A 19,685-nucleotide genomic window follows, 5' to 3' on the forward strand; every position below is an offset into this window, starting at 1 on the left:
AAAAAAAAAATATTTGGGCATAGAAATCATTATAATATCCAATTGCCACTACGTTCAAAGATAAACATTGCACAGACAAACATATCATTATAAAGCATGAAAAAGCAGACACTGGTAATAAGATAGAGAAGACTGAAGGGGAATTGCACTAGAATACAATACTGCATTGCTACTGTCAAAGCATCCAGTGCAGCAACATTCTTAAAGACAGCATACCTCTTCCATAAAGTCCTGTATTCTCCTGCTGATGGAGCCAAGCTTCTGTACATTAGTAGTAGCTTCAGTCATCCGGTCTTTCTTCTGGAAGTCTTTCACCTCAATAAGTACATCAACCAAGCGCTTTGTGAAATCCTTCTGCCACTGTGCGAGCCTTGCCAGAGCCCCATCATGCTCCCTCTGCAGTCGTGTCTCACTGACAAAGTGATTGCAAGGCACATCAGAGAGAAGGGGGAGAAGAAATGGAATCTTCTTTTTATATAATCCACTGGCATGCTACTTTTTTTTTTTTCGTTGCGTTCACATTTAAATTGGACAGAATAATTTAGAGCTGGCTTTTAATTTCAGAGAGGTTAATCACCCTAATAAAGGTCAATCAAATTTAATCTTCACTAAAACTGCTCAAGCTTTCATCACCTGCAGGACTGGTATTATTACCCATTTCCAATGCAGAAAAAAAAAAAGAGTGTGGGCTCTGCATTTACTATGCATTGCTAATGCCCCATCTCTAGCTGTCATTAACACTTCAAAAAAAATTATTAATTCCACTAAAATTATTAAAAAGGTCATTTCAACAATTCTGGAGGAAAATCCTGTTTAAAAAAATTGTACATCAGCTGTGATTCTGGCTTAACTTGCCTCTAATCCTTCTCTTCTATTCATCACCCAGCGAATGTATAACAATAGGCTAAACCTCAATTATATTAAACATTACTGGATTTAGGTTAAAACAACAGTGACATTTCCTAGCAGACTGATCTTCTGTGTAAGCTGTGGTGACATCATCAATCCGCCTCTTATTCCTATTCGTTGTATGCAGCCCCTCATTACATTCCCGGTGACACTCAGTATGAGAAAAAAATGGTTTGTCTGGTATTCATTACCTGCTGTTAATGATAGGAATGATTCTCTGAGGCCAGGAAAACGTGTTTCCGTTAAGAATAATGTCCTCTTTTGATAGGGATGCATAGTCCATTAGGAAAAGCAGATTTTCCCCTGCCACTGCCAGCTTTTCCTAGAAATTGAAAGAAATAGACCTGCATTTGCATTGAAGACCCCAGCACAGAAGGATAGAAGTAAATGGTCTTGTTGAAGGTTTATCAGCATGCTTTAATGCCTAACACATTGTAAAAGCTCCACTTATGGCCCCATTAGGAAAAGCACAATGAACTGTGACCATATGCATCAACATCCCCCACTTCTGCATAAGATTAGTAATACACTTCTCTGGGCTATACTGTCAAAGCGCTATCTTTAAAATGGCAGAAATACTGTGATAGCATAATCCTATCACAAGATAAAGAGGGATGTGGAAGAAAACAGGCCAGCAGTTTTCTAAACAAACCTAAATGCTGCCACCATAGAGGAAGATAAATTAGAAGCAGCAAAAGATAAATGGACACCTTAGACATCACCATAATGGGCTTGATAACCTTAGAAAGTGTGGGATCACCTCTATATAATATCCTATTTATAATCCAAATTGACTTATCAACTGCTAGAAATGTGACAATATATAAATAAAGTGTGATTTTACCCTTCAAATCCCTGCTAGTTACATTACTATGAATATATGCTACAAGCTTTCTCTCAGTCACTGTCACCAGTGACGCTCATTAACCATGTGTCATTGTAGCATTTTCACAGCATCGTCTGCAGAGTAGCTGCTTGGCTAAGCACAGAAAACTATATGGCATGCAAAAAATTGCACTTAAATTAACTGATGAAAGGCATTATGGGAAATTTAAAAAGACACACTTTTTTTCTTACAATAATCTAGAAAACATAAGGCGCAGGACTGATACTTTTGTCCTGCATGTCAACATCTGTAATGATGGTAGAAAACGAGACCCGATATTTATTGGGGGAAAAAAAGAATCAAAATAGAAAAAAAACTGAATGAAAACATCTGTAAAAGATCACTCAAAATATCTCTATAGTTAAATAAAAATATAAAGAAGTCTCCAAAAGTAAATGGACTTAAAATACCTGAATCTCCGGTAGCTCCTTGCTTCTTAGTCTGTCGATGTAGTTTTGTAGCTCCACAAGAGCAGATGTTGATGCAGCCATGGCTGATATTTTTGTGACAATGCCATCATACTGCCAGCAAATTTTTCGATTAAACGTCATTGACATTGAAGCAACTTTATTAATTATGATATTAGTCAGTTGGTGGGTACGATCAATCATTTGCTGCAATAAAAAAGAGAGAAGAAAAAAAGTCGGACAAGGCGACATCTAATCATAGATAAATTTTGCTCCTTTCCCCTACGTGTCACAGATTCGGTCCCTCCTGACCCTTTACACAGCCATCGACTGTCACATTTAGATTCAGCCAGCTACCACCTCCTCTTTATCCCTGCCTTAGATCTAAGACTCTTGGCTATCAGAAAGACAAGCGTCACCAGCTGTCTTGGAGCAAAAAGGCAATCAGGTGAATAGTACTTATTATCTTTCATTGCTTTCTGAGGAGTGACAAGATTGATTTGGGACTGAGAGCACATCCCTATATCAGGAACAATTACTGTGGACCCAGGTTTCCTCCCTTGAACATATGTAAAACTGCAAAGTCTGCATCTTCTTTCCTCACCTGCACTATAAATATGAGCTTACAAAAAGGTATTGTGCATTACACAAACAGAATACCTTTATTTAAAAATAAACCTGGTATTTCACATTCTGGGGACAGAAAAACGATGTGCAATTTTATCTCTCTGGCACTCGAGAGACAGCTTTTTCCACTACATTAGTCTTAATTAGGCTCAGGGAAGCTGTTAAGGGGTGTCTAAGTCTTCTCTAGGTACATCTTCTATGGGAAGTGACTTTTTTAAAATAGCTTTTTTATGCATTAAAATGATTTAGCAATGTCATTATAACAATAATGTGAGTGTTTACAATGATAGAAATATACTGAGAAACCATTATATTATTCTGTATGGTGCTCTAATGTTGCAGCTTAATGCATAGCAATGGGTCATATGGGCTCTGCCTGATCTGATATATATATATATATATATATATATATATATATATATATATATATATATATATATATATATATATATATATATATGTTTATACACACATATACATAAAATAAAGAAGTTGATTGGTTGCCATGAATTATTCTGTCCCTTATTCTCAGAATAATCTGAATATATCTACATATCATTAATATCATATTACACAAGACCCTGTAAAGAAAACTCAAGGGTAAATAGCTAATTTATTTTTACACTGCAGGTTGATGTGACATTGTAGGAGGAATTCTGAAACTGAAAATGGTAAATTAAATAAAATAAAAACAGATTTTTTTTCCATTATAAGGTTGTCTGTGACACAAAAACCCATAAAGGGATGTGATAAAAATATATATCTAAGACGAGTGGCTCATTGTCTAGCAAATCCTTTACCTCAATCTACTTTTCTATTGTTTAGTGCCACAGGGGCATCAGAGGCTCAGACTGCAGCAGCAGAGATTGCAATCATTTATTACTTTTCAGCAGTGAAGAGTCAAATGTGAATCTGAATGGTCAACATTTACTACAGGCAATAATTACAAGGCTATAAGAACTCTGACACCTAAGATTATTAAACATATAAGTCCAAACTGCAACTTTTCATCTGTATGTTTAGCCTAATAGTGTCAAGGTATATGTCTAACTCATCATTGCTTGTGGGTGTCAAAGAAAACATAAGTGATCCTTTCTCTCAAAAATGTACTGTGTGCTGGAGAAGCTCTGTACATCCAGCACTGAGAGTTTCCTTTTCCATAGAGAAAGACAACAAATTAGTCAAACCATCGGCCCAACCAAATATTAGACAATAAGTTGATGGGTCCAGGCACTGCTACAGAAGATGTACAGAAGTCTCAATCCTAAACGCTCTCCTTGGTACTTCTGCATCTCACCAGGCTAAACTTGAAGTTGACCTTAACATTAAATTCATATTCAGGTGAATATACATATTTGTTTAATAACTGTAAATCCATAGTAACGTAAACCCCCAGAGTAGCTCATACATCTGCAAAATATTAAACATTTACATAAGACATTTATCCGTTTATGTGAAATCTATCAAATAATGTAATATACATATAGTTGATTCTGTACTATTAGAGTTTGAGTTATTACTAAAATACTTACTTTATTTTAAAAGGAATTTGCCACAAAGCCAATAGCCAAAGTATAAAAAGTTACTGGTCTGGAACTAACATGTAGCATGTGAGTCAGACAATGATTGCATCATCAGAGTTTTCTAACACCCTTTTATATCATAACAGATTCTTCTTTTTTGTACTGATTTTACTACACTGTTGTTACCCAATACTGGATGGGTTAGTACATTTAGGCCCCATTCACACCTGAGCATAGTGTTTCCAGGCAGAAAATCATGTGATTTTACCACGATTTTGCAGCGTTTTTTGCTGCGTATTTTACTGTGATTTTGCAGTGGTTTTTACCGTGTTTGTGCAGGGCAAAAGGTCACCAATGTAAAAAGAAAAAAAAAACCCGCCCAAATCTGGCAAATTCGAATGACAAAAAAGGGTCCAGAACTTGTTTGAGCTTCAGGCATTCGGCTTCAGGCGACTTGGAGTGGAGATGTGAACCATCTCCATTGAGAATAATAGATGTTTTTCCCTCATCGTTTTGTAGCTTCAGGCTTCAAGCTACAAAATGCTCAGGTGTGAACGGGGCCTTAAGTTGAACCTACAAACAAAAAGTTTATGTAATGCAGCTCGCCAGTCCTTGGATGTGGCAGCTGCATTTGTTTTTACTTTTAAGGCTAAATACATTTTCAGCAAGTACATACAAAACATGTTGATATTGCCAGAAATGTAATCTCTATGTCATTTTGAATGAAGATAAAAGAAACCTTATCTTTACTGTGTAAACTACTAGTCCCATTAATCCAATATGTATTGGAGATGAGCAGGGACAGATATGTTTGAAGTGTAGCCTGTGTGATAACAATGGATACAGTGAAAAAAGCATAGATATGAAGGGAGAAAGTGTGTTATTCACAGGATTACTAAAAATAATGCTGCAATATTTTGCATTTTGATTTGGGCTATTTTAGGTATGCTTTAACTGCTCTTTGCCTCCCCTTAAAGGTACAAGTGTGTTAAAATGGAAGGAAGATTAACCAGGACATAGGCTATGGAAGGATTTGCTAGCCAGTAACAGTTAGGTCTAATATACAAGTGTTAATTGCACAGACCTTTGCAGCTGTTTTGAGAACCATAGCAGTAGTCTTCTGAGAGACTCAATAAGAAAAACTGCCAAATACTACTGAAACCTGTTTCTGTTACAGTGGATCATCCACACATTAGCAAGCATTTTGCTATGCACATAGAGTATTCTTTTTCAGCTTCAATTAACACATGGGTCACTCCCTTCTCCTGTCTGTGTATGTGGCTATAAAGTGATCATGCAAGTTAATCAAGAAAACAAACTTTATTGGGAATATCTGTTGATTTTATTCTCTAACCTTACTGATTATCATGAAATTGTCCAAGCAAATACTTTTTAAATAAACCATAAACTATAATGGTTTATTAAATAATTTTAATGGATCAAAACTATTAAAAACTAGTAAAAAAAATCTGATTGTTTAACATTTAAGATCATAAACCCACAACAATTAAAAGGCAAATACGTGGTTTATTGTGCAAGGGATGTTGTATTTTACAAAGGAATTAGCCCCAGAGCTTACTGAATCTGGTGAAGTTTTACTTTTTAAAGAATGTCCAATCATGTGCTAGGAATTTTTTTTTAAAAACATAATTTTTGCCTGGTCATAAGTAGATGATGGAAGCCTGTAAAACAGGGATCTCAAATGGGCGGCCCTCCAGCTGTCCCTCTGCCTGTGGAAGTCATGCTTGTAACTGTCAGCCTTGCAATGCCTCATGGGAATTGTAGTTTTGTAACAGCTGGAGGGCCACCGATTTGAGACCCCTGCTGTAAAATGCCCCCTCTTTCATTAAGCAAATTTACTTCCCTCGCAAAGCAACCAACTCTGTTTTTTGTCTTTAGTAAATCAACTCCACTATGTTCATTGTGATGATGTCTGGAAGTATAGCAATAATGTACTGTACCTGGTTAATTTCAGAGCAATTCATCAGCATCATCTTCATGGGCACAAATACTGGCAACAAAGCAACATCTGATGCCAGTTTTTTCATTCTGTCAAGTTCTCTGGCATAGACTTTAAGACTGATGTCTTTTTGAGCAAGTGTTTGGAGACGCTTTTCAGTTTGAGGAGAGAGCATTTGTAGAAAAGGTTTGTACACCACGGCATATCTAAAGCACACAAATAACATTCATTTCTAGATAAATAAAATAACAATAAATAAAAATAATAAAACCACATTAGGGAGGACTATACAAGGCATTCGGATAGTAGGCATTTTGTTTTCAATTCAGTGCAGTATTCAACGTGCAATCTTTTTTTTGTAGTAAAGAAACATACAATTTAATGGTGGTTTCATATAAGCTTACATGGAAACATATGGTTTTCAAATTGTTGCATAAATGATAGTAGTATGTCTCTTTTATATTATACCAATAGATACAGCTCTTAAGGATCAGTCTTTGGTTAAACTAAGCTTTTTACATTGTTTACAATTGACACACATTTTATTTCAGACTGCTCTTACAGTTGTACTAGTAACAGCTTTATTACCTGTGATAATGTTTGTAACTCGTATCTATGTATTTCATTGAGGATATGCTGTATACAAATGATATACATCTAAACTGTGATGAAATGGATAAGATAGGTAATGCCATGTGGTAAGATAGCTAAGAAGTCTTTTATAAGATTGGGAAACTGTTAACAAAATTTGGAGGCCCAGGGGTATTAACCTTGCCCAGAGGCCTTTTATTGAATCTTCTAAGAAAAGCCTAGTTTCAATAAGTAATAGCAGTTAAAGTAGTCACTGTTAGCATATGAAACTTGCGTTAGTAACTACTACTAGGTAATATGAGTATTGTAGTACTTCCAGTGTTTACATTTTTTATGCATTATATTGTTTATCTTTGTGTGATGCTCTAAAGACACAAAAAACATTTGTGAATCATCACTGAGTAACTGTTATTATTACTTGAGGCCATTTAATCAATTTTACCAGTAATCAAAGCCACTAGAAGTCTTTTCCAAATGATATCAAGAAGTGTTGATGACATTTCAGTGGAATAATATTTATATAGACCAAAGAAGCAGACTGCTGGGCTAAGAAACATGTAGCGTTTTTGATATAACCCAACTTATGTTCTTTCTAGATTGTGAGCTTGAAAATAACTGATGAGGATTAGACTCCCATACGGAGTGAGTTTTAATACATATCAATAATGGAATTTACAGTGTTTATGAATAGGGATTACCATTTAAACTAGGGGTGTTAAATTGTAGTATTTTGTACAATTGTAATATGTATAATATGCATTTTCTTATATAGTATATAGCAACCATTTTATAATTTTTTTAAAATTTGTCATAATCAAAGGGATGTTTAATAGTCTTTGATGTGTGGATTGATTCATAAAAGTACATTTCAGTTTCTATACAAATAGTTAACTGGGATGGCACAGATTTGAAACTTTTGTTATTATTGCATCCATACACCTTTCTTACTGTCTTTTTGATATATACTGTACAGGGAAAATACAGTATAAAACACAATAGTGTATTTAAAGAAAATCCAGCAGCCTGTATTTTACATGTTGTTTAAACACTTCAGCCCTGGAAGAATTGGCTGCTCAATGACCAGGCCATTTTTTGCGATACGGCACTGCGTCGCTTTAACTGACAATTGCGCCATCCTGCAACAAATAGAGCTTTCTTTTGGTGGTATTCAGTCATCACTGTGGTTTTTATTGTTTGTGCTATAAACAAATAAAATAGCGTACATTTTGAAAAAAACACAATATTTTGTACTTTTTGCTCTAATAAATAGCCCCATTTGAAAAAAACAATAAAACATTTCCTCAGTTTAAGTCGATGTGTATTCTTCTACATATTTTTGGTAATAAAAATGGCAAAAAACATATATTGATTGGTTTGCACAAAAGTTGTAGTGTCTACAAAATAGGGGGATAGATAAAACATTATTTTTTTTTACCAGTAATGGCGGTGATCTGCAACTTTTATTGAGACTGTGACATTATGGAGGACACATCGGACACTTTTGACACATTTTTGGGTCGATTGTCAATTACACAGCAATCAGTGCTATAAAAATGGAATGATTACTGTATAAATGTCACTGGCAGGGAAGGGTTAATACTAGGGGGCATTCAAGGGGTTAACTGTGTTCCCTATGTGTGTGTTCTAATTGTAGGGGATGTGACTGATGAGAGTGTTTACATACACATGTCCCTGTTCTGCCTCTCGTGCCTGCGATCGCTCATGGCCAGTGATCATCATGACCACCAGTCATGCGCATCAGCACCCCTGCTGTGCAGCGGGTGTGCACGCCTGCTATCCCGCTTAAAGGGACTGATGAATAGCTATAACGGTTCATGCCATCGTGCTGACCTGCAGCAGTATAATGATGGCAGCTGGTCGGCAAGTGGTTAAATGGTGTTACCATAAGAAAAATGCAAGCTAATAGTGTAAAAATAAAAGTAAAATGTTTAGATCCCAGCTTATTAAGTCCCAAACAATGATAAAAAGCCCATCAATGCTATCACTGTTCATCTAATTCCTGAAGAAAAGTAATAAGACTTAAGAAAGTGGTGCTATTGATAATGACTGGTGGTAAGAAATAAAGAAAATAAATCAAAGATTTTCCTGATAAACTTCTCAATTTAAGTTATCCTTTGCCTGAGGATCTTACCAACATAAACCATGATTGTAAAGCAATCTGTTTCATCAATCTCGTTGCTAGCTTGGAATGGTCTAAAATGAAAGTACCGAAAACACTAGAATTCCTGCATCAAGAAGTAATTCTTGAGTAGCTATAATTAATTAGTTCTATCTATAAGACCAGGATGTTTTTAATCCATTCCTTGTTCTCATTTGGTTTATATCTTGTGATCCCATGTATAATAGAAGGAATGTTAACCTTTAAACACCCTCTCATACCTAAAATTTATAAATGGCTTGTTTTTTTTTTCATAATTTCTACTTTTATCAAGATTTTACATCAAAACAACTAAAGTGCACATTATATTCTATATGTAGCCAACTTTCCTATATTTTTTTTTCTATTTGCTTATCACTAGTGTATTTTGGTTAATTAGGTTTACTGGCCAGTTAGGGACTGCCAAAGCAAAGAACAAAGCAACATTGATAGAGTTTGCTAAAAAGGAGCAATAGCTGGGGTTGGAAAGATCATACATTAAGATGAAAGATGAAACAGATGCAATACATGGCCAAGATCAAAGTATCCCATCAATTCATTCTGAGAGTCAAAATCCAGCTGAGCATCAGAAGCTCTGTCTGTATAATAAGGAAGGTTGACTAAAACATAAGGATTAAACAGATGAGCTGTCTCTTGCGAACACATGGCAGTGAGGCCCTGCTGATCCACTTGTAAAGACACTTTGGAATCATACACCTGCTACTCAATACTGAACTCTACAGGAAGCTTGTCTAAAGAATACATTCTTCTAATGGACTAAATAGCTTGGTTTAGAATCAGATTCCCAAAAGTCTACTCTTACTCATTTCCTTAATACAGCTAAGCATCTACTGAGACATCTGCATTTAAATAGGAAACAATACCTAAACACAAGTAACTCTTAGGTACATTATGTAGTGTAAAATCCTTATAGACTATATTTCACACAGTACATAAATACAAAGAAATTATAATAGTGGAAGAAATCTCATAACAAAAGAACTAGAAGTGATTAAAAAATAATTTAGGGAAAGGCAACTTCTATGATAAGGATTAGAAATCTGCATTATTCACTGTTATTTCCAGCCGACTCAGGTCATGACCTAGGGGTTGCTCGGGTTGGTACACAACCAACAACACATGTTGCCCACTCTCAGTAACATATTCCTGTATGTCATAAAATGTTCTAAGCTGCTGACAGGACTTCCTTTGTAAACTAACTCTGCTGTCCCTGCACTGTCTGATGCAACTTTGTTATAGTACATTTCACCCGCTTTGTGTCTACTAATAACATTACACAGTTAGCAGATTATGGTGACAGGTTTCTCTACTCTTCTAGTGATTGACTCTCGGTGTATTGATGAAGACTGAGCAAATTGCCTCTTTAAAACTCTCTCCCCAGCCTTAGCCTGTCTTGTTCTGCTATGACATCTGAACTTGTTTGTATGATAGTACAATATGACTAGTCACTATAAATATAGCCATTGGATCTGTAAAATTGAAAATAAAGCAAATATGATCATAGAAGAACAAATATAAATTGTGACCTAATTGGAACTTACTTAAAGCTGAACCTGCCAAAATAGTCTCTAAATTTGACCATCCAGTCCTGAAGTAGACACCCCTGCCAGATAACATAACTGGGCCAGTGTCTGCATTTGTATATATCAGTTAAATGGGAATTATACACAGAAACAAAAAAAAATTGCAACCAAGCAGATTTTTCTATTGCTTGCAGAAGAGACATACTGGGGTTGATTTACTAAAACGGGAGAGTGAAAATAATGGTGCAGCTGTGCAAGATAGCCCTCCAACTTGAGCTTGTTGAGTTAAGCTTTGACAAAAAAATCTGGAAGCTGAAACTGGTTGCGATGCAGAAATGCTCCAGATTTTATATTCCCCAGTTTTAGTAAATCAACCCCACCATGTCTATTCTGCAATAGAAGATTAATACTTGTCTGCTGGCATGCCCAGTTCAAATTTATGATCCTGGCATCTTCCTGGAAATGGGAGTTATGGAGGCATTCCAGTACGACCAATCAAAATAGTCAAAGATCTTGAACCTCGAAGAATACTGAGCAGTGATGTAGCTGTCAGTGAGTGAGCTTGTAGACCTCACTTAGCTATAGTGAAGGTGAGTATAAATCTGTTTCAAGCAAAACAGCCAGATCACCTTTCTGCTCCTAGCCTGAAAAAGCAAAATTGGGAACAGTAGTATGCCAACCAGATAATCTCTCTCCTTCTGTCAGCATATATGCATGCTGTAGAGTCTTATTGGCTCCTCGGTATACACCTTCTATTCCAATCTCAGTTCTGTTATGCAGGGGATTACAAGGCGGTTGACATCAGGGCAGGCTCAGATATGTACATTAGTTACAATGTATACTTAATCACTATTTAAAGAATAAATAATATACATAGCATTAAGTTGATTTATTTAAATCTGCTTGGAGTTTAACTTTCAAGGAATACTTTGCTAACCTAAACTAAACTGTTCATATAACATAAATACAATTGATCTTCAGAATACCTTTTTGTAACAAAAATAACAGTTTATGTTGTTTTCATAATTCTAACAATCATACAATTGTGGTCATGTTTTTGCATATCCTTCTGAGCACTTCAATGTGGACAAAAACAGATAAAGTTTGCCACCTACTGCATACAGTATTTGCAAACTTTTCAGCTGCATTATTACTGAAATGATATGATATTTAAATAGCTGAAAAAATGCAGCCATTAAAATAATTTTAAATTCTTTAACTTAGAGGATTTATGTTTTTTGTTTTGTTTTTAATAATTGCATTATCCTGTTTCTGATTGCCCTACAAAATAAGCAAGTCACATAAAGGTAGTAACATTTACAGGCAGTCCCAGGGTTACAAACAAGGTTATGTAGGTTTTATGTATGTTGCAACAGGTACATTTTTTAAGTGTAACACTTAACAAGTGTCCAGCCAAAAAAAATTTTTTTATGTTTTTTTGATAGCATAGGGAAGGGTTAACACCCCTCTAACATTTGTTTTGCCATCTGTGCCCCTGGTCAGAATATTTCACATCACTTTCTGTCCCTGTGACAATTGGAGTTTGAAAATTATAGGTTGTTGTGGAAACAAGGATTGGTGATAAATCTTCAGTGGAGACACCTTTTTCCCATGATAACTCTTACAGGAGTGAATTTGCCTTCCTAGGGGTAGATTTCCTCTCACTTCCTGTTGTCTCCCTCCATTTGTAAATATGATTCATTTGTAAGTTGGATGTTTTTAACTCGGGGACTGCCTGTACTAATAAGGCTCACTATTTTTTTTATTAACCACTTGATATCCACGCTGTGGCCGTCATTCAGTGGGAATTCCCGGGAGGCCGTCACATGATGGCCTCCCTGTGCATGCTCCCTGTGTGCCCCCTGCAGGGCTCACACGGAGCGTGCTGTGATCATCGAGTCACTGAGACTCGGGTGATCACAATCTGAGTAAGGGGTCGGTCCCGGCCCCTTACCATGTGACCAGCTGTCAGCCAATGACAGCTGATCACATGATCAAAACAAAAGCTCAGTGATCGCTTTTTTTATCGGTGAACACCGGCTCACCTTAAAGGGACATCAGTTCCAAAACAGAAGAGGCGATTATGCCTCATATATGCCACCTGAAAGTGCCCACAGGTGCCACCTATCAATGCCCACAAGTGCCACCTATCAAATTCCATAAGTGCCACCTATCAATGGCCACCCGTGGTGCCAATCAGTGCCACCTAGAAGTGCTGCCTATCAGTGTAACCAATCAGTGCCCATCACTGCCACTCATCAGTGCCCATCACTGTCACCTATCATTGCCCATCACTGTCGCCTCATCAACGTACATCAAGGACAGACACATTTTTTTTTATTCTGTCTTTACATTTTTTTAACAAAAAATAAAAATCACACAGGTGATCAAATACCACCAAAATAAAGCTTTATTTGGGGGAAAAAGTTATAAAAATGTAATTTGGGTGCAGTGTTGTATGACCGCGCAATTGTCATTCAAAGTGCATCAGCGCTGAAAGCTGAAAATTGGTCTGGATTGGAGGGGTGTTTAAGTGTCCAGTAAGCAATTGGTTAATTCTGTAATCATAGACTATTTTCAATTATGTGCATACCTATATAAAGTAGATAAAATACCAATATATAAAAAAAAAGCTTTAGATAGTACTTACCTATTTGGACCATGCATGTTATTTTCAATCACAGCTCTTATTCTTGCCTTGGATGACAGGACAATCTCTTCATGGATTTGTATTGAACTGATGTATTTGATTTTCAGATTATCTACAGCCTGCAGATACAAGTACCTCAATTGTTTACCTTTGAAAACTATAATGAGCAGGCTCTAGTTTGCTTGCTAGAGACTGATTTAGGAATAATGTACCTGTTGTGATTTTCAGCATCTCGAACCTTGAGATACCAGAGAATATCAACCATTAAAATATAAAGGTATATCATTGTAATGAAGGAACGATTTTACACAAGCTGATAAGATATTGCATGTATTTAGGTGAAAAGGGTAAGTCAATCAAACACACAAGTGAACTGTAAAGCAGACAATTTTGGTTAAAGCTCTTATGTCATATGAAAATCAGAATTGAAAACCATTCTGTCTTAGAGACAGGAAGTTAAAACAGAACATATGATGTAAAATGCTTAAGGCAGAGGTCTTAGAATATATAAAGCTTTGGATATAAATAAAAATAAAGTCTTCTAGCTGTTGAAGAATATATTGTTACTTTTACTAGTGGATTATCTAACACAGAGAAATACTCACCCATGGCAGTCAACACTCAGTTCCACTTATATCCAGCAACAGAATGTGTGCAAGGACTCCTATATCACCTCATACAATGCATGATCATTAGTGGCCATCAGGGAAACTCATCATACAAGACCGATCACAGATCCTCAAGAATGGCAGCTTTGGGGACCAGTCATTACAATTGGAACAGGGAGGAAGAAAGGATTGTGGATTTCTTTGTTTTATAATATTCCCTAGTAAAAATACCATGCTTTTCTACATCATCTAGGGAGATGAAGGACCATTCATTTTATTATTGACCAGGGTTAGATTATCTTCAGTAAAAACTATATGTCAAAACTCTCAGTGGATCAAAAGGTATCTGGAACAATAGGTAAGTACTATATATACTACTATGAAAGCTGTCCCTGTCACCTAAAGCTTTGATTTGATCATTGAGGCAAACCAATTGACAAAAGTAAAGGATCCTTCAGGTAGGACCTCAAGACAAAAGTAAAGGATTAGGGGTAGGGCAAGGTCAACATTATTTTGGTAATCTCCAGATATGCTGATCATTGTGGCATGCAGTTATTAATAATGTAAACTCTAATTACTGTATATATGTTCCCTACATGCATAGTGATAATTGCCCAGGCTAGTGTTTTCCTAAACTATGCAGATAGCTAGTGTTTACCTAAAATATGCAGAGATCACACTTGCAAGGATATAAAGTTCCCTTAGCTTTTCTTCTGCCAGTCCTATGCTGGTGCTTTCAGTTTCTCCTTCCTCCAGGCAAGTCGGGTGCTAAGGAAAGCATCAGTAAGCCATGCCCCCACTCCCGCCTCAAGGGATTTAGGCTGACATCAACTGGAGCCTTGGCCTTGGCCTTGCCCTCAGTGTCTCCTGTGAGACCTTGAAGTGAGAGGAGTGGTGTTGCATCCAAGACAGTTTTAGAGCAGGGACTGGAGTCTGGTAAATGTTTAGGGATAAGGGTAGGTAAGACAGGTAGTGGGGTATTTTAAATTTTTTTTATTTACATGAAATGGAATGGCATCTTATTTGCAAATTGCAAGTAAGAGGTACTTGTTTACTCACAATATTGTACTTTGGTAACACTGACATACAATATATTTTGTCTTTTAGAGTACTGTTTTGATATCACACATATTTTATTCAGGCATGGTCCAATATAAAACCATTCCTCTTAGCAAGCTTCGTAATGTTATTCAAACATAATTTAGGAACTCAGCCAAGATACAAAACATCATAGGCATTGTTTCCTTAGAATGCATAATGCAGCACATGAATACATTATTTTATTTTGTTAATACACTATTTTATTTTTAATAAAAAAGGATTTTTAAGGCCAGTATTAATGCTGTTCTATAATTAACATGTGTGAATTACCTTAATACTGGAGAATGTGATTAGAGGTTATAATAACTACTAGAAACCTAGCATTACAATTAAACATTCTTTAGGATTTAGTTGCTGTGAAATTGAGCTAGGGATCTGGCCCATTTCTACAATAGTATCAACACTAATATCACAAATATTAGGTGGAGATAGAGGAGTATAAAACAGGATTTCAGCCTAAACCATATTGTTTTTGAATGCAAGTCTTTGATATTCTATTTGTGATAATTTTCTCCTAAAACATGGACTCATTCATGAAATGAGATTTTAGATATTGAAAGTCTTTATTTCCTATGAATATCTAATTTATCTAATGAAAAGTTATTTTTCATCACCTCAAATGCTTCCCTTTCTACTTTCTTCAACAGACACCTCCTTGAAGCTCATGGTTCTTGCCAGCCTAAAGCTACCAATATTTTAAGAAGCTGTGATTCTTTGATTATCTTTGTGAATTGGCTTTTATGTCAAAATCTATGCTCCCCCCCCCCCCTCGAAAAAGTTAAATATGGTAATAAATACCATGTGCATTGAACCATTGTAGATAAGGCATATTGCCATACAGTATAAGTTGTTAAATAATACGTTGAAGTTTTAAGCAATATAACAATTGAAAACCAAGTGCCTCTGTTTGTTTATTTTATTCAGCCTTGAAGGCATCTACATCACATTAATCAGGAATACTGATTTCTTGTGTGAGCTCTAGAGAAAAAGCAAACGGCCCACTTCAATATGCAGGAACCATTCAAAACACTAGATGTGATCAGTTACAAAGAGAGCTAGTATGAAAAAGATGCATCTTGCAAGTCATGAAACCATTAGCTTTTAATAATCAAGAATTTTGGGAGGTGGTGGCATAATAAATCTACTGCTAAAAAAAGTTATATTAAAATCATATATGGATATGTTTAAAATGATGCTCATATAAGTCAAAATGTTATCTACATGTAGAATTGTGAAATAAATGTAGAATGTGCTCTAAAGAGTGAAGCAGCAGCAGCTCTGTATAGGAAATCTTTGTCTTTTGCAGTTCATTTTTTATACCAGTTTGTTTAATGTCTGCAATTCCTTTTGGTTGCATTTACCCCAGAATCATTTTTTGCATTTGTAATTGTAGCATTTATGTTGTTTTTGTTATCTCTATGATCTTGTATTTAGCTTATTTTGAAATTGTGCACCCTTTGTCCCTGCCCTGCGAAAGCCTTCTACATATAGTAGCATAAGGCTGGTACTTTCTGCAAAGAAAATAGCCCCATATGATCTCCTCCCTGTTATTAACATTGGAGACAATTAAAATTTTTACTGGTCAGACTAACAAAAAAAACAGTCAGATGGCATCTCTAATAGCATAGGCAACCTTATTTTAACCACTTCAATAACTTAGGGCATCATATGACGTACTTGACTTTGTGCAGGGATATCTAAATGATGCCTACAGCTACAGACATTATTTAGATATCATTCTTTCCAGCCAGCGATTCTGTGCCCGATAAGAATGATCATGGCAGCAGTTCCACCTCTTGATCATTCTTATAGGCGATGGGAGGGGACGCCCCCCCCTCCCGCCACCATCCTGTGCTTCTCCAGGCTCTCGGGGGCCTGGAGAAAGAATCAGCCGGTGCCAGATGATGAAAATAGAGATTTTCGGTGACCAGGTGGTCACCAGTCATCTCTGTGACCACCGGAAGGCCCAGGCACGATGTTATGATGTCACACCTGGGTTGCCGGAGGTAAACAAAGCCGCGATCACTGCTGTCAGCATGCGATTGGTGAATTTTTTTCTTGATCTCATGCTTTCCATCCTGGAGGAAAGATGTTGACACCACATCTCTCCATAAAGAGGACCAGTCACAATAGATTCCTATTACAAGGGATGTTTACATTCCTTGTAATAGGAATAAAAGTGATCAAAAAATGTAAAAAAAAGTGTAAAAATAAAAAAAAATTAAGTAAAATAATTTTTTTTTTAAAACACTCCTGTCCCTGGTAGCTTGTGTTCAGAAGCAAACAAACACGTAAGTCCCACCCACATATGTAAACACCGTTCAAACCACACATGTGAGGTATGTGTGTTAGAGCGTGTGCAACAATTCTAGCACTAGACCTCCTCTGTAACTCTAAACTGGTAACCTGTAAAAATGTTCAAAGTGTCACCTATGGAGATTTTTAAGTACCGAAGTTTGGCACCATTCCAGGAGTGTGCACAATTTTAAAGCGTCACATGTTAGGTATCTATTTACTCGGCATAACATCATCTTTCATATTATACAAACTTTACTGTTTTGTTATCTTTTAATTCATGAAACCTTGAAAAATGATTGCGCAAATACCTCGCAAGATAAAAAGTTGCAATGACCACAATTTTATTGTCTGCTAAAAAACATATATCATGTTTTGGGATTCTGAATAATTTTATAGCAAAAAAAATATGATTTTTACATGTAGGAGAGAAGTGCCAGAATAGGCTTGGTATTGAATTGGTTAAGATTGGTCAAATCATTCTGGATAAAAACCTTGTATTTATTCTTAAATATTTTGTCAAAAATCAATCCAAAAGTTTCCTTGTGACATGTCAATTAAGCATGAGCATTGTACCATAGCATGCATCCTGAGCATGCAATGTATACAAAAATATAATTTTAAACAGTATATATATATATAGCTGTTTTGCAAATAATACAATTCTATGAAGGCTGAAAAAAACATTGTCTCCTTTCCTTTCCATTCATCTAATTGATTGGGAAACATGAATGGCATGGATTTGTAGCACATTACCTGGAAAAGAAAAGTCTCAATTCTTGCCATCTGCTGGACACTGATAACCAAACTATCCACTGTGTTGTCAAAGCCACAGACAATCTCCTCAACGGATGGATTAAAGCTGACAACTGATTCTTTTAAAAATGGTTTCTGTGAAAGCAAAAACATTATTTTTTTTAATTAATTTTATATTTCTACAATGAATGTTTAAATAAGTCTCATGTTTCCAATATACCTGGTTTTATACAGGGACCAATCCAGTCGACATTCTATAGAAAAATACGTTACTATCCATACGAGCAGCCTCACACACAAATTTAATGACTGCATAAACCAGGAATATAAAATATTCTTTATTGCAAAATAGGAAGTTTGTTAACATTAAATGCCAAACATACTTTTTTATTAATTTATTATGAGGATTGGCAAAATTGTTATCATAACTAAGTTTAAACATCTAGATTCACTGATTCATTAGTAGTAGGCTATTATGCCTCCTAGTCACATGAAAAAAGTTTTTATTTTCACAGTTTATAATTGTCAAGAGTCAGTAGGCTGCACACAGAGGAATAGACTTTTGAGCAGACTAGAGGAACTAGTCTATGCCTGGTAATCCACTCATTAACGTGTGGGAAGAAACAGCCATTTCATTGTTGTAGTAAATTTTTTCTTTAATTTGTGCTTGTCATAACATGACAGCCTAAGGATCACCTAAGGAATGAGGCTTTACATAATCTTTATGGCTTTAGCTAGACAAAAGCCTACTAATTGACAGGTGAAATATGCCTTCTACTCACAAATCTTAAAAGTTTATATCACCAAAAGCAAAACCAATTAAACAAGACCTTAAGTTGTTTTACTGCTTAACATTTATAAGGCATTAAAACACAGGATGGCAAAGTGGTGCTGTTTTATTTCAAGCCAAGCAACAGTTTAAAAGAGAAATCAATGCAAATAGGTTGACTAACAAGGAGTTCTTCTGGAGACCTATGGTACATTTTCAATATTAGAGAACAAGAACCTGTCAGACATTTTAAACTTTTCAAAGTAAAAGACTTGCCTAAGAGTGGACATTGCAAGATGCCTGCTATGATTTATTGTCAAATAAGCCCTCCTTTCTGCGCCTCTCTGATTTAAAGCCATTTTATTATCAGGGACTTAATATTCTGGGCTAAGTTCTGACCTGTTCAATAACAATAACTGCAGTGATCACTGAAGTATTCTCACTAGACAGGGCATGATAGCTGGGCGTAATTTAATCCTAAATTTTTTTAACTCAAATAGGTGCAAATAGGGGGGGTTTCTAGCTAATAAATTTAATAGCATGTAAAATGGACTTACAGCTTTTGGACAGTTTTCCTCCAACTCTAGTGTGTAACTAAGACCTTGATCTGTTTTCGAAAGACTGTTTTTCCAATTTGGAGATGAGCCACTAGTTCCTGGATGAGGGAGGAGTTTTGTAGAGGCAGAGAGAGAGAGAGCGAGAAAGAGAGAGAGAGAGAGAGAACCTGCCCCCTGCATCGGTGAGTGAATTATGCCTTGCCATGTGAGAAGCCATGACCAAAAATTATAATGGCATGATGACCAATCTAAGGTTATTGTAAGAAACTTTGTTGTGGGAGACTCTACATCCCAATGGGGGTTATTTACGAAAGGCAAATCCACTTTGCACTGCAAGTGCACTT

At 36.0% G+C, this 19,685-nt stretch overlaps 1 protein-coding gene across 1 annotated transcript in view; it reads right to left on the minus strand.

The window, feature by feature from the left end:
- LOC143962680 (dynein axonemal heavy chain 3-like) overlaps positions 1-19,685 on the minus strand; it is a 2,426,925-nt gene that overhangs the window by 2,048,113 nt on the left and 359,127 nt on the right. The window contains exons 12-17 of the mRNA XM_077472045.1: positions 18,016-18,150; positions 13,256-13,374; positions 6,314-6,518; positions 2,206-2,409; positions 1,101-1,231; positions 217-412 (exon numbers count right to left, since the gene is read on the minus strand). Of these exons, the coding sequence (XP_077328171.1) occupies positions 217-412; positions 1,101-1,231; positions 2,206-2,409; positions 6,314-6,518; positions 13,256-13,374; positions 18,016-18,150 (990 nt within the window). The remainder of the gene's footprint in view (positions 1-216; positions 413-1,100; positions 1,232-2,205; positions 2,410-6,313; positions 6,519-13,255; positions 13,375-18,015; positions 18,151-19,685) is intronic.

The sequence above is a fragment of the Lithobates pipiens genome, unplaced genomic scaffold (genome assembly GCF_037356315.1).
Source record: "Lithobates pipiens isolate NorthernLeopardFrog02 unplaced genomic scaffold, aLitPip1_a1.2 Scaffold_8, whole genome shotgun sequence".
Lineage (NCBI taxonomy): Eukaryota > Metazoa > Chordata > Amphibia > Anura > Ranidae > Lithobates > Lithobates pipiens.